General features: G+C 34.5%; 1 protein-coding gene across 1 annotated transcript; it reads left to right on the plus strand.

Annotated features, from left to right (window-relative positions):
* Window positions 1–3,887: 3,887 nt before the first annotated feature.
* Window positions 3,888–14,077, plus strand: LOC111784612 (HIV Tat-specific factor 1). Its single transcript, XM_023665263.1, has 14 exons — window positions 3,888–4,155; window positions 4,285–4,395; window positions 4,707–4,841; window positions 4,921–5,147; window positions 8,041–8,289; window positions 8,408–8,500; window positions 8,584–8,622; window positions 10,911–11,000; window positions 11,113–11,215; window positions 11,296–11,376; window positions 12,165–12,241; window positions 13,088–13,168; window positions 13,315–13,406; window positions 13,752–14,077. The coding sequence occupies exons 2-14, from the start codon at window positions 4,287–4,289 to the stop codon at window positions 13,873–13,875; spliced, it is 1,500 nt and encodes a 499-aa protein (XP_023521031.1). The 5' UTR covers window positions 3,888–4,155; window positions 4,285–4,286; the 3' UTR covers window positions 13,876–14,077.
* Window positions 14,078–14,521: the final 444 nt, after the last annotated feature.

Here is a 14,521-nt window from a genome sequence, read left to right on the forward strand (position 1 = left end):
GCACTTCAATGTTCCTCCACATGGTCCACACGTGCGAGTATGGATCCACTAATCTGTTCGTACACCTCATAGCCCCCCTTTCTGGTCGGATGAGTATTCTTCGGGAGCTATTGATGTCGGACATCCAATAGGAAAAGCAACCGCCACGACAACATTATGATAAACATAATGAACGTTCCTCTGTCTAGTAGTATACGCGTATGTACTATCGTGAAGGAATAGGGGTATCTCCCAATGCATAAACTCACAATAATCCATCAGGTCTCAACATTTTTTCCATTTTCATTATTATTTAATACAACCATACTAGTGTCTTGTTCATACCATTTTCCATGTCATTTATCGTATCTTGCATGCGAATGTCAGGGTTGTATTTCATGCTAGTTCATCATTTTGCATATCAATCCTATCATATCGTTCATATTGCATATATATGTCATATCATAACGTTTTCGTACTTTCAGACATAACAATTCTCATCATGCACATATCATAACTATTGTGTATCATAACAATCACAAAACATATCCCTAACATATTGGCTCACATTATGTCATATCATAAATATATCAGTAATCACATATCGTACCATAACCTATATCATATCATTCTCATATCATTTTACTACATATATATATATATATTCGGCATTCCCATATCCTACGATGATCACATCATTTCGTAAACACTTTGTGGTCATATCGTTCCCTAACTGATCATAGTCTTAGCGTTTTTATACATATCATTGACATATCATTATATGAGCACAACTTAGTGTTGGCTTTTTGGCCCTTGATCTCACTTTAATTAATTGATTGATGTTTTGATGATAACAAACTTACTTTTAATTATTAACTATTTTCAGTATTTTAAAATGTCCACAGTATAAGATCGAGAATAACGATTACAACGACTTTTCAATTACTCAAATCAGAGCTAGAACGAAGAAATTAGAGTCGAGATAACATACCCGATGTGATGATGTGGCAGCAAAATCAAAATGATGGACAAATCAAAATATATCAAAGTGTGACATTTTGTAATGTTGGAAGAGTAACAATGGGGGAGTTTTTCTTATTATTATATTTCTAAATAAAATTATTTTGATCTAACCGTTACTTATATCGATTTTTATTATTACTATATTATATTATTATATTTTAAAATTTTGGTAGTTACTCACATAGTTTTTATTTTTATTATATTATTATTTTATAATAAGTTTTGAATTTTCATTTGACCGTTACCCACATAACTTTTTATTATTATTATATTAAAATTTTTAAATAAATGAATTTAAAAATTTTCTTATTTATTTGCTTTTGATCTCCCCTTCCATTATTAGTAACACAATCCAATGGTCAATATTAATTCTAAAAAATAATAATATTTTTTATTATTATTATATTAAAATTTTAAATAAATGAATTTGAAAAATTTTCTTATTTATTTGCTTTTAATCTCTACTTCCATTATTCGTAACACAATCCAATGGTCAATATTAATTCTTACATTTTGCCACTTTTCTCCTCTATATAAACTCATTTCCCCCACATTTTTAAACACACAACTTCCATACATTCTCCAATCTTCATTTATTCAAAGTCTCTATTGTTTGTTGCTCTCTCCGAGCTTACAAATTTATTTCTCCTTCATCTTATTCTTGAGAGGGATTATTATTGTATTGTAAGAAAATAGTTGTGAGTGTTCTAAATTGTAAATCTACTCTTTAAGAGAGTTGTGGTGTGTTACTATCAAATTCAAATACTTGTACCGGTTTGATCACGCACCGTGAAAAATATTGAGTTTGCTCTTAAACTCATAAAAAGAGCGGTGTAGCGGTTTGGCTCTAATCCGTGGAAAGAGTCGAGAAAGTTGTTTATTCAAATTCACAAGAGGCGCTTGGGGAGTGAAGTAGGTCGAGTTTGACCGAACCACTATAAAACTAGTTTCTACTTGATTGTTGTTTTGACTTGAATTATTTTGTTCTAGTAATTATCATCTTCTACTTGTATGTAAAAAGTTTCATCATTAGAAAAATTAATCACTTTAAACACTTTTATCGTTAAAACCCTATTCACCCCCCTCTAGGGTTGCCATACCGATCCAACACTTAGTCACATCATTTCCCAAACGTATCATAATCATATCATGAACGTATCTTACTCGTATCGTTTCATGAACGTTTCTTAGTCATACCGTTGTTCCGAATAATTTTAAATTGTTGATAAATAAAACTTTTTGTAAAAAAATAATTTTTTTTAACAACAAAAAATAGAGGGTTGGGATGAGTTGGGTTAACAATCTAACAAACTAACTTTTGTGGTAAAAAAAAAAAATCTTTTAACCCAACCCAACCTAACCCAGATCATGTACACCCATACTCTCATATGCACTCGTTCATAACTCACTCAAGATTAAAATTTAGTGTCACAAGGATAAAATACTCAACCTCGTCCATGTACTATAACCCGATTTTTTTGTATATCAACTACATATTGTTTAAGATTATTCTAATAACTTTGAATTTTTCATACCACCGATAATATTAAAGTAAAAATAAAATAATCGAAATTATTATTATAAAAATAATTAAGAGAATTTAGGGCATAAATCTCATTTCCTTTCGAGCATTATATTCCATTTAGTAAAATTTAAATTTCTTAAAAGAACTCCTCATCTACTTTTTCTAGATTCGTTCGATTCGAACGAGTGAATTTTATTTTGTAAAGGATATGTTCTCATCTTCCTAGTAGGTCAAGTCTTCAAAATGGTACATTAAAATAGTTTACCTCGGTTATTACCCATGATCCCCGTTCACTATTATAGAGTGAGTCTTGTGAATAATGTTACCAAGATAATACACTCATCTTTATTCATATCCTATAAACTCTTTAGGTTATTTCTTATGATTGCACTAATTACTTCATAAATGAATATAACAAATAATATAAGACTAATTATGACATTTTAGCCCATAAATTTGAACGATCTCTCGCTTAGACTAGAATTGGTGAAACACGTCTTTTTTTTTATATACTTTATGCCCAATAAAAAATATTTTAAAAATAATTTTTAATATCCTCTCACACGTTTTAGTCTCATCACTCAACTATTGAATGCATGTGTGCTTGGTCTGAATAGTTTGATGTCCGAGAATATTTTGATTATTGAAATATTTTGATTATTGAAAATTGATGTGATTAGGACTATGTCACAAATGTTATGAGTTGGTGTAAATATAAAAAGTCCACAAAATTAGAAATTCATTTGTAACATACCCAGAAAATTAAAGGGTTATTGTTCAATTTCTAGCTATTTAAATTCTTCTATATAGTTTTAAACCAATTCAAATACTTTTCACCAAGTACCCAACTCTAATTTGAACCAATTCTCTAACCTTGAGAAAGAGGATGTTCAAGGGACTACTACGCTCACTGCGCACTTGCATCACCACCAGAGCTTGGCTACCACTTCGCCCAGCTCCTACGCCTACCACGAACGTAAATCACCACATGGCTGCTAAAGCAAGCTAAGCTTCACACGACGATCAAAAGACCCTCTCACAGTCGAAGGATCCGCAACACGTTAGAGAGCTTTTAGATCCTAAAACACTCATTCTCAACGAGTTTCGAAGTGATCCAAATTCTCAACGCTGTCTTTGGAGGGTTAACAAAAATTGATTAGTCATTGATTGTTGTTTTCATTACGCATTGGGCAAATTGGGTTTTATAAATCAAAATCAATAATTTAATAATTTTTGAAGTTGTAACTTTTTATTTATTTATTTTTTTTTTAATGAAGTTATAGGTAAGATTGGAAATTTATAAAATTAATCATAACATTGGGAATTACCTCATAAAAAATTAAAAAAAAAAAAAAAAAAAAAAAAACCCTTTTCGCTCAATTGTTTGCCCCTACCCAGTTTCTTCATCTCTGATTTCTCCCGTTTCCCAATTCTTCCGCAGCCTCTCCATTTCTTGGTCGGCATGGATCAAATGTTTCCTTTTTCAACAACTCTATAAATTAGGGTTTCTTTTCTCCTTCATTTCTCTTCTTCTTCTTCCTCAGTTCAACCCACAACCGCAACCCTCTCCGCACGACCCCACTTCCTCGGCTCTAAAGCAGTTCCGATAAACACCTATATCACCTTACGTATGTTTCTAAATACCTCTATTTTACTGCTGAAATCATGTATTGTTTCCTGAAGATTCAAATGTTTCAAATGTTGTTTGGTCACTTCACTGAAGTCGGTTTGTCTGTGCTCATCTCCCTTTTCTGCAGGTATGGACAACAATCCTGCTGGGAACCCTGAAACGGTTACTGAAGCTGGATGGTATATTCTTGGTGAAGATCAGCAACATGTTGGTCCATATGCATTTTCTGAATTGCGCGGTGAGTTTTATGAACTGAACAATACATTTTTACATATAGCTGATTTATATTGTTCCAGGCGTCAATTTTGATTCTTGTTATTTGTGAAGTATATAGATGAATTACATACGGGAAACGAAATGTACCTTGGCACCTTGTGTCATGACAACTCTAAGTTTTGTCTTGTGAACTGCCGGTTATTCCTCGAATTTAGTTTTAGTCTTTCTTTCTTGAATTTTAGTTGTACAAGTAAACAATAGCACGCCGGATCATGTTCAATTGATATAGAAGCTATAGAAACATTTGTTTAGTTAATTTTCCGCCCTGGGCAGATCATTTTCTGAATGGGTATCTCATGGAAAGTACATTGGTCTGGTCTGAAGGACAAAGTGAATGGCATCCGTTATCGTCTATTCTTGGGTTGACAACGAAAGTATTTCAACAAGAATCTGATTTGTCAACTGCAGGTGAAGTCTCGTTAATGTCTCCATAATTTTTTGTGAGTTACTAGTCAAATTATTGCCAAGTGTTTATTGGGTGTTTCAGTTCCTGTCAACAACAACAATGTCGACGATGAGCTCGAGAAATACCAGAAGGAGGTTGGAGAAACAGAAGCTACAGTTGAAGTGTCAAGTCCTAGTAGTAGGATTTTCGGTATGGTGGAAGGTGATCTTGACAGACCTACTACACCACCAGAGGGTGAGGAAGAATTCACTGATGATGATGGGACAACTTACAGGTGGGATAGGGCTCTCAGGGCTTGGGTACCTCAGGTATTTTTCTTAGGAACCTTGTGCATGATGTAGGATTTAAATTTATGATGCCTTATGTTTGCTCTAAGAGAGTCATAAAGTTTGAAACGTGAAATCATTTGTCATGCCACTATAGATCTAAGTTTTCTTCCCCCCACCCCACCTTACAAGATGGATTGGTAAAAAATTCAACCATAAGTAAACATATTTCTTCTATGGTCTACATTCCACATAATGCTGTCTTTTAGTTTTTCTGACATTAGTTTTTTGTAGTTTCTATATCATCTCTTCCCATGGATTCATGTACCAGCGTTATTTAATAATCTTGGTGTATTCTTCCTTTATAATCAATCATAATTGTTATGAGAAGGAAATGTTGTGGCATAAAGTGGTCCTGAGTATTTATGGAAAAGATGATCTAGGTTGGCAGGAGGGTAGGTAGTGGTAGGAGTCCGGGAGAGGTTTCCCATAGTTTTAATTGCAACAAATTTTTTCATTTAATTAGTGAAAAGTTAGTAAGTATGATAATCAGAATTCTCAAACCAAGGTCTGCAAAAATATTCTAAAACAAAAAATTACATGCTCCTAAAATAAGGGGAAATTAAACAAAGGATCCCCAGTTACACCCTATATCCTGGAAAGGAGTGTTACTTAATAGTGAGAATAATGAACATCAAGAAGATGCTTTATGTCTAGCTACATCAACTCTCTCATCCCATTTAGTGAATTTTTATTCAAATCATCTTTAATTTCTTTTGAACTGTAGTTTTGAAGTTGTTACTTTGACTGCGTTTAATAATATCAGTTCAACTTCTTTGAATTTGACTCCACAAGTTAATTAAAGAAATAATGTGCTTGGACCCACTATCTATCACCTAAGGGATATTGAATGGTTGAAGAAGGGACTGCCAACACTTGTTGTATAAACTTTCGTTGAGTAAATGAAAGAATATGACGGCGTACAAAAAACAAGATTGAAAAAGTGGGAGTCCAATATAATCTACAAGAAGAGGCTCCAATCCAAAAAAACAAGACCAAGATGATAACTACGAATAGTCCTAGAGTTCAATGTCCACAAAGAGGCATTAAATCTAACAATCTCCCCAGCCTCCTCACCTGACCTCTCTCTTATCTCTAAAAACTTTTTTATTTCTCTTGAGCCAAATATCCTATAATAGAACAAAGAAGTTGGTTGGCCACAACACAATGCCTCTTTCCCTAAAGGAGGAATGCAAAAACACCTCCTCCATCCACGAACCCCCATCACTTTTACATGCCTCACTGACCCCGAACGGTCTCCTTCACAGGTCCCAAAAACCATTAGCAAAAGCAGGCAATCCCACCACATATGATTCAGGTCCTCCTCATATCTCTTATTGCACCATTGTGGGTGCAAAATTAAGGAAGTGTCTTTGAACGTGATCCGTAGTGTTAACCTTCTCATTTAAAATGTGCCACCCAAAAAGCCTCACGTTCCTAGGAATTTTAACATTTCAAATAGAAGCAAAAACAGAAGACTAAGGGGCATCTAACGTTTAACAGGGCTTGGGAGAGATACAATGAGTGGAAATAGGAATGACATGAAAAACCCCTTGAAGGATCAAGGGTTCAAAAGCGAACATCTCTCCTCCCAAGGATCTGCCACATCTTTCCCCTCCCTGTTAGTAAGTGGTCGATGAAAACTGAAGGAGAGTCGATAAAGTGTGCTCATTGATTGATTGTTGGGAGAGTATATGCCTTCCTTGGCTTTTGAAGAGATAAAAGCAAATAGGTGCATTCATGTAAGAAGGACTTGTATTTAATTACAACATATTGTCCGATTAAAACAAAAAGAAGCTTAAGTTTATTTTCATTGTGTAATTGTTTGTTTGGGCGATATAAAATTTGGAGAAAATGTTTTGGAGTATCTTAAAGTATATTCCTAATTTATTGCTTGGATGCAAAAACATGTAAATTTATTCATATCTACAATGACTTTTGGTTAAATGTATTTTATGGAAAAGGGGAGGTTTTCTTCTTCATTTGCCCATTTGCAGTAAGGAGTCGTTTTTGTGGCAAACTAGGATTTGTGCTATTTTGTGGGGTATGTGGGGGTGAGAGAGAATTCTGGCGGAGAGAAGAACAATAAATCCTTTAGAGGACCTTGAGTGAAATTCAAGTGGTGTGTGGTCCCTTGTAGGGTTCCATCTTGTCTTTGAGCTTTGGTTGCGAAGGATTTTTGTTATTATCCTGTAGGTCATATTTTACTTGATTGGAGTCCCTTTTGTAGTTTGGCTCCTTTGTGGGCTTTGTCTTTTGTTCACCCTTGTATTCTTTCATTTGAAGTATGGTTATTCATAATTATTTTTTTTGGATATTCTTCTATATTTTTCCGCAACACGAAATTTATTTGTGTCACTGTTTATGTGCTTGATTATATATATTGTTTGCAAATTCCAATAAACTACTTGTGTGTGTTTGGTTCAAGGGTTCAGGGAGCTGGGTTTGTATAGTTTGGAGTTGAGAAACTTGGGATTGTGTAGTCTGGAGTGGGAAACTTGGTTGTATAGTCTATTTGGATTTTTTAGAGTAATGAGTTTGAGAACCTTGATTTAATGTAGCTTTGAGTTGCATGTTTGTAATTTGTAAATGTGTGTAGATTGAGATGTGATTTTCAGATGCTGGGGTTTGTTTAGTTCAGTTCTATGGCCATGAAATTAGAAAATTTACAGTCTTGGATTAGCTAGCCACCTAGCAAGTTTACGCTCAATTTCTAAACTTGAGACCATGCACCAGACGCCCCATGGGCTGTTTCTATCCACCCAGATATATTATATGGTACCAAACTTTAGATATAATTTTGAATGATCCACCCATATGTATACATATATAATATGTTTGTACGATATCAAACTTTCGATCTACTTTGGAACAGGATGATGCATTTTTTAAAAATGAGCAATATGGGGCCGAAGAGATGACTTTCGTGCAAGAAGAAGAAGTCTTTCCACAGCTTCTAACCGATACCACTTGTACCTCTATCAAGGAAGAAGATGATTCTGTTCCTTCCACCTCCATCAAGGAGGAAGATTGTGTCACAAAAGAAGCTAACAGCAAAAGTGAGGACATGGAAACCAAACAGAACGGGAAGAGAAAGTTATGTGACAAGCAAGTTGAAAAAAAGGTTTTTCCTTGGATTGTATCTTTAATTTATTTATGAGAGTAGAAGAGAGTCACTTTAGATAAATTCATTGCTATCTAACTTGATTATCTTTATGCTTAATGGATGCCGCCTTTTGCAGGAAGCAAATAAAGGTCCTGATGGTTGGTTTGAACTAAAAATAAATACACATGTTTACATAACAGGGTTGCCGGAGGATGTTACTATTGATGAAGTACGTTCTAGACGTGTTCCTAGTTGTTGTATCTTTGAGCATTGTTTCCATAGGATGCTGAAGTTTTCTGTCATATGTTGCAGGTTGTGGAAGTTTTTTCAAAATGTGGAATAATAAAGGAGGTATTTATCATTTGACATGCTATGCTTACATGAGTAGATACATTCAATGTTTAGTTGACCTGGTTGTGTTAATTCCATATTTGATAAATATTTTCTTCTAAACAAGGACCCGCCTTTAAGATAACCACAACAAAGGCACATGAACTGGGTTATCTTCAATTTTTTGGAAGTAGTTCCAAAGGGGAGCTATAATATTCTTTGAAATATTTGATGCCATTACCAACAACTTGTAATTACTTCCCTCTGATAATTGACCCTTCCCCCCTTAAGCACGCAATCAAGGGAAATTTAGAGAACTTTGTTTTCAATACGATATAAACTGTCAGACAAAAGAACCTAAGAGTTAACAGGACTCCATATTGATTACTGTAGATAGTTGAACAAGTTTGGCTTAAACATCCTTAACCATTTCTTGCCAGTAGAGACAGAAGAAAGCCGCTGGACAGGAAGGAGAGAGTAACACATTTGGCAATGCTCGAGCACTGCATAATGGTTGAAACATTCATTTCGAGAATGGGAGACCATGACCGAGCATGACATATTTTTGTTTTTATAAGAAGCCATGCTTTGATTGCAGAAGAATTGAAAGAATACTAGTGCATAACAAAAACAACTCACAAAAAAAAGTTATGCTGTGTTCGTGCATGGTCAAGTTTCTTGAGCCGTCTCTAGTTCCTAGAATCATTTGTGTTTCAGATACTCCTAGGTCTTGTTATAAATCCTACCATGGCTTACCATCTCATGACTTGGATATGAACCAATCAAACCACTTATATAGGGGATCTTAAGTAGGTCTGGCTAAATTTGCAGGGCCCATATGGAATTCTCTCTAGAGTGAAGATAGAGTCAAATCAGCAGGGGTTATACAAATACATTGGCACCCCTTCTATTTTGGATTCACTCTAGAGTGAAGATGGAGTCAAATCTACTGGGGTCATACAAATACGTAAACAGATCTGCCTAAATTTTGGGTACACTATATCTATGAAAGTATGCATGTGTAGACCCTCGGAAAACATAGAGGAGGCTGGAGTAAAGATATGATGAGTTCATTGGTAAAGCAATTAAGTCTGGGTGCTTTGTCCCTTCATTTCTCTTTATAGCTTTCCAAATCTATATGTCTTCAAACTTTCTTTGTAGGCCAACATTTATCAACCACTGATGGCTTCCACTCAATGCCAATTAGCCCAAACCTATGCCCATCTTCTTTCATGAACGGACTATTAATAACTGGAACAATTTTCTTGACTCTGAATCTTCAACTTGTTCCTGTTGCTTCATAATATTGCTGAAATATCCGTTCTTTAACTGCTTAATTTTACACATTTGGAGTAGCCTTTCTGAAATACTCAGTTTCATCCCCTTCCTTTAACCAACTTAATTTTACACATTTGGAGCAGCCTTCTATCTTCTTTTTGGTATGTTTTCGTAATTTCTCTTTTAGTCTTTCTTCAATTTCATCAGTCTTCTTTCCTCACAAAGTGCAATATCAGCTGATCTCTCTTCTTCTTCTTCTTACCTCATATTTCCCCCACTCTTCTTTCACCGTTTCTGTCTGTCCTTTGAATCCCATCATTTGATGCTTTTGTTTAAGACTTTCAATTTCTTTATTAAATTAGAACCAGCCCCACGCTCCCACCCTTCCACCTTGACTGAATTTCAATTTTTCCCACCAATATAAACCAATTCTTTCTTGTTTAGCCAAATGTCCGAGAAACAAAAAGATGGTTGTGCCCAAACTAAATTTCTTGCTTCAAGAACAGCGGTGAAATTATCCTATATTCTATTCAATCTTGATTCTTTGAAAAGTTTAATCCTTTTTTTAGACAAAAAGGCAATGTTCATTTTTTGTGAAGTATCATCCTTCCACTATCTTTCTCATGCCACCCACCATATAACAATGAAAGTATGATTTTTCCTACAAAAAAATATATTTTATTAAAAAAAATCTAAACTTTGTTGGATAGGAGTCGTGCACTCATCCTTTTGATTACTTTTTAGGTATTACAACATTTGGAATGATTGTTGGTTGTAGAAAATGGGGAGCTAAATCTCAGTCTTGCCTAGTTATGTCAATTCAAAAGCCACCATGTTGTAATTCATTAGGAGAGAGGATATTGAGATGATTTCCTACCTCATGTTTTCATGCTTTTATATTCATTTCTTGCTTGATGGTTTCCTAGTTCTCATGCAAGCTAGTTTATCTAGGGATGCCAAGAATTCTTACGAACATTTTAGGTCACAAACGTATTATGTTCTTACTCTAAATAGTTATATGTTCTTTGCAGGATCCTGAAACCAAAAAACCTCGTGTTAAGTTGTATGTTGATAAAGAGACAGGGAAGACGAAGGGTGATGCTTTAGTAACCTATCTGAAGGTAATTTTGTTATCCTCATTTTTATCTTCTGCCTCTTTATTTTCCTTACCTCTTCCTACATTTTTCCTTCGTGATGTTATCCACATGGTCTACTCTGTGTTTGCTTGGCCAGGAACCCTCTGTTGCTCTGGCTATGCAAATTTTAGATGGCACGCCTCTTCGTCCCGGGGGGAAAATTTCTATGTCTGTTACTCAAGCTAAGTTTGAGCAAAAAGGTAGTGTTTGCTCGCTAATTATTCATATTTGAACATCTTTTGCATTTCTTTATCTATCTAGAATTCTTTGTTCTCCGCAGGTGATAAATTTGTATCAAAAAAAGTAGACAACAAGAAGAAAAAGAAGCTTAAAAAGGTTGAAGATAAGATACTTGGCTGGGGTATGTGTTTAGTTTATATATATTTGTTTAAATTTGTAATTGCCCTCTCTTTTCATTCTTCTTGAGTGCAAGGCTTTTCCTCTTCCCCCAGCCTAAGGGCTGTTTTGTCCCCTTTTTGTTTTAATCTATACAACAGGTTTCTTGTTAAAAAAAAAAAAGAGTTCTATAGAAGAGTTTTACTTTTTTCTGATATCAAACATACAAATAAAGTTTTATGTTGCGATTATTCATATTCTTGTTATTATTTATTATTATTTTTTAAGTAAGACTCTAGTGTTCATTGAACCCAAGTTATAGGTCATCACTGTTTCTTGTGTGCAATTGGTGTTATGCTAGATATGTTGAATTCTAAGAAGCATATGATAACTTTTTTTTAACAATTGAGAGCTGATCAGAAGAATCCATCGGTTTGGATAGTCATGTGTTAATTAATACCCATGCTGTAATGATAAGCCTCATGGTCCAGATGTAGGATAATAATTTGTCAGGATTTCATTAGACCACTGTTAATTCTTAGCGTTGAGTGTGGTAAATAGATGAATTATATAGTTTGTTCATAAGGAGTCTAAAAGGGAAGGGATGAGAACGGAAAATGGTAGGTACAAATTGAGGATGGGTTCCTTACCATCGACCTGAGAAGAATTTTTCTTGCTCAATGCCACTTCATACAAAATATAGCTCAGCTTCTTCCTCTCCTTCCAATTATCTTTTCGATAACAATTTCCATTTTTTACACTTCCTAGCCTACACCTAGAAATAATTTCCCCTCCCTTGTTTACTTTGTGCAGGTGGCCGAGATGATGCAAAAATTTCAATTCCTGCAACTGTTGTTCTCCGTTTTATGTTCACACCTGCTGAAATGAGGGTTAGTTCAATAATCTTTTGTATATTCTCCAAGTAATTGGAATTTAACATGTGATGACATCTTTGTTATTTTATTCATCTTTTATGGTGAAACTGGAATTGACTTCTACTAACTTGATAATTCCTCCGTTGAGTTGCATATTTTTTATATTTATAGATATTAGTAAATACAAGTATATATGAGTTCTAACACTTTGCCTGGCTTAACTACCAAGTTTTTTGTTAGAAACTAAGCCAGATTCATGATACACATTCATGAATTTATAATTCCTAGGTATTCGAATTTTCAGGTGCATGGAGGTTCGTTTGTTAAGGACATGAATATTAAATGTCTTTTAGATGTGCCTCTTGGGTTATCATATAAAGGAATCATTCTCCTTTGTAACTAAGTCAATTGAAAAGTAGAGTAAAGAAATTCAAGAGAACAATTTTCTTCTCTTCCATATTGAGTTTTGTAAGACGACAAAGTTTATTCTCTACAAAATTGTGAGATTAAAAGTATTATTGTAAGCTCTTTGATGTTCACCATCGTTTTGTTATCGCTAGAAACCTCCTATGTCTATTAGCATAGCTGGTCTATGTGTTGGCCGGCACAATACCACCAATCTTTTTTGTAGGTCATTTCTATTTTTATTTTTTTATTGAACATGCAGTGGTAGGTATGCCCATATATAGATTTATAAGCATGTGCATGCATTTCCATGTTGAGTAGACTATTTTGACTGAAATATTTTTGGACAGAAGTAGAGGGTAAGTAGCTTGGTCATGTAAATATCGATGAAACAACAGCTGGTTCTTGTAATTTGGAGTTGTTAATGAAAAGTAAAAGGTTCTATCTCTTGTGTAGACCGATGAAAATTTAGCTTCAGAAATAGAAGCAGATGTTAAGGAGGAGAGCACAAGGTTTGGTCCTGTGGATTCTGTTAAGGTACCTCACCTATTTCTTTCCTTTCTGAATTTTGGTCTTTCTGTAAGTATTTAGTATGCCTTTTAAAAATAAAATGCTAGAATGTCGAAAATGAAGTGTTTTGTTGTTAATAATATATTTGATCTTTTGTTGGGGGTTTGGTTCAGGTCTGTGAAAACCATCCACAAGGTGTGGTTTTGATAAGATTCAAAGATAGGAAGGATGCTCAGAAATGTATAGAGTTGATGAACGGAAGATGGTAACACATTTTGGTGTTAATGTTCCTTTTTCCTTTTCCTTTTCCTTTTCCTATTCCTTCTTTATTTATGAAAGTTTAAATCTCATTTGGAATTTTGAACTTTTAAAACTTTGGTCGCTGCTACTATTTTACTCAAAACATTTGTTTTAGCCAACTCATGAGGCCATACATACATGTCATGTCCAAAGTGGAATAAAGTTAAAAATTGAGGGACAAAAGTGGTGGTGTTGGGAGTTCAAAGTACAAGAACAAGAACAAAAATGAGAGATCTAAAGGAAAACAAAACTTTGATGGGTGGTGTAAGTTGGAGTAGCAGAACTTAGTTTGTATATATGATTTGGACAGGTTTGGCGGAAGACAAATTCACGCAAGCGAGGACGATGGATTAGTGAACCATGCTTCGGTGAGGGATCTTGAAGCCGATGCTGTTCGCTTGGAGCAGTTTGGTTCTGAACTTGAGGCTGACTGACTGACTCTAAATGCGCCCAAGAAAGCTGTTGAATTTTTCTAATATAGCCGTACGCCTGTATGAATCCATTCTGTACATTATTATTATTATTCATATTACATGGCCTTCCTAGTTAGTGTTGCACCTAAAACCTCACCTGCTGTAAAAGAATTTTTTCCCCTTTTCTTAACTATAACAAATTTTCCCTTTCTTTGAAGGCTAATGCATTCTTGATGTAGACTAGGTTCAAAGCTACTTTGATTTAGGTACTCCACTTAAGTTTTTGTACTTTTGAACAATTTAATATTTCAACTTTTGTATGTAATCTATTTATTTCCTTTATTTTAAAATTTGTAGCGATTGAAAATATGATTAGATTAGGAGTTGAATGGAATTTCTTACCAATGTAGATCTCTTTACTGATGAAATGTGTTTATAAATTGTAATTACTAACTCCTTAAAGATGTGAGAGTGTATATTTGCACCAACACTTGGAACTTTTTGGTGGCGTTGTTTTGGCACCGTTGTTGGGAAGTTCGATAGAATTTTCTTTTCTCAATTTGTTTTTATAGAGTTGCGAGTATAAGCTGCAAGGCAACTGCAGAGCAGCATGGGGAGTAGAAGTTTAGGAGTGTATGAACGACAACTCTGGTTTGGAATTTCTGCT

The sequence above is a fragment of the Cucurbita pepo genome, unplaced genomic scaffold, assembly GCF_002806865.2.
Source record: "Cucurbita pepo subsp. pepo cultivar mu-cu-16 unplaced genomic scaffold, ASM280686v2 Cp4.1_scaffold000242, whole genome shotgun sequence".
In the NCBI taxonomy this organism is placed as follows: domain Eukaryota; kingdom Viridiplantae; phylum Streptophyta; class Magnoliopsida; order Cucurbitales; family Cucurbitaceae; genus Cucurbita; species Cucurbita pepo.

Bases quoted from the DNA above. Each gene is read 5' to 3' on its own strand.
- LOC111784612 (XM_023665263.1), top strand. From the start codon at position 4,287: ATGGACAACAATCCTGCTGGGAACCCTGAAACGGTTACTGAAGCTGGA. The intron at 8,623-10,910 runs GTATTTATCATT...TGTTCTTTGCAG, and splicing joins AATGTGGAATAATAAAGGAG to GATCCTGAAACCAAAAAACC. The intron at 11,001-11,112 runs GTAATTTTGTTA...TTGCTTGGCCAG, and splicing joins CTTTAGTAACCTATCTGAAG to GAACCCTCTGTTGCTCTGGC.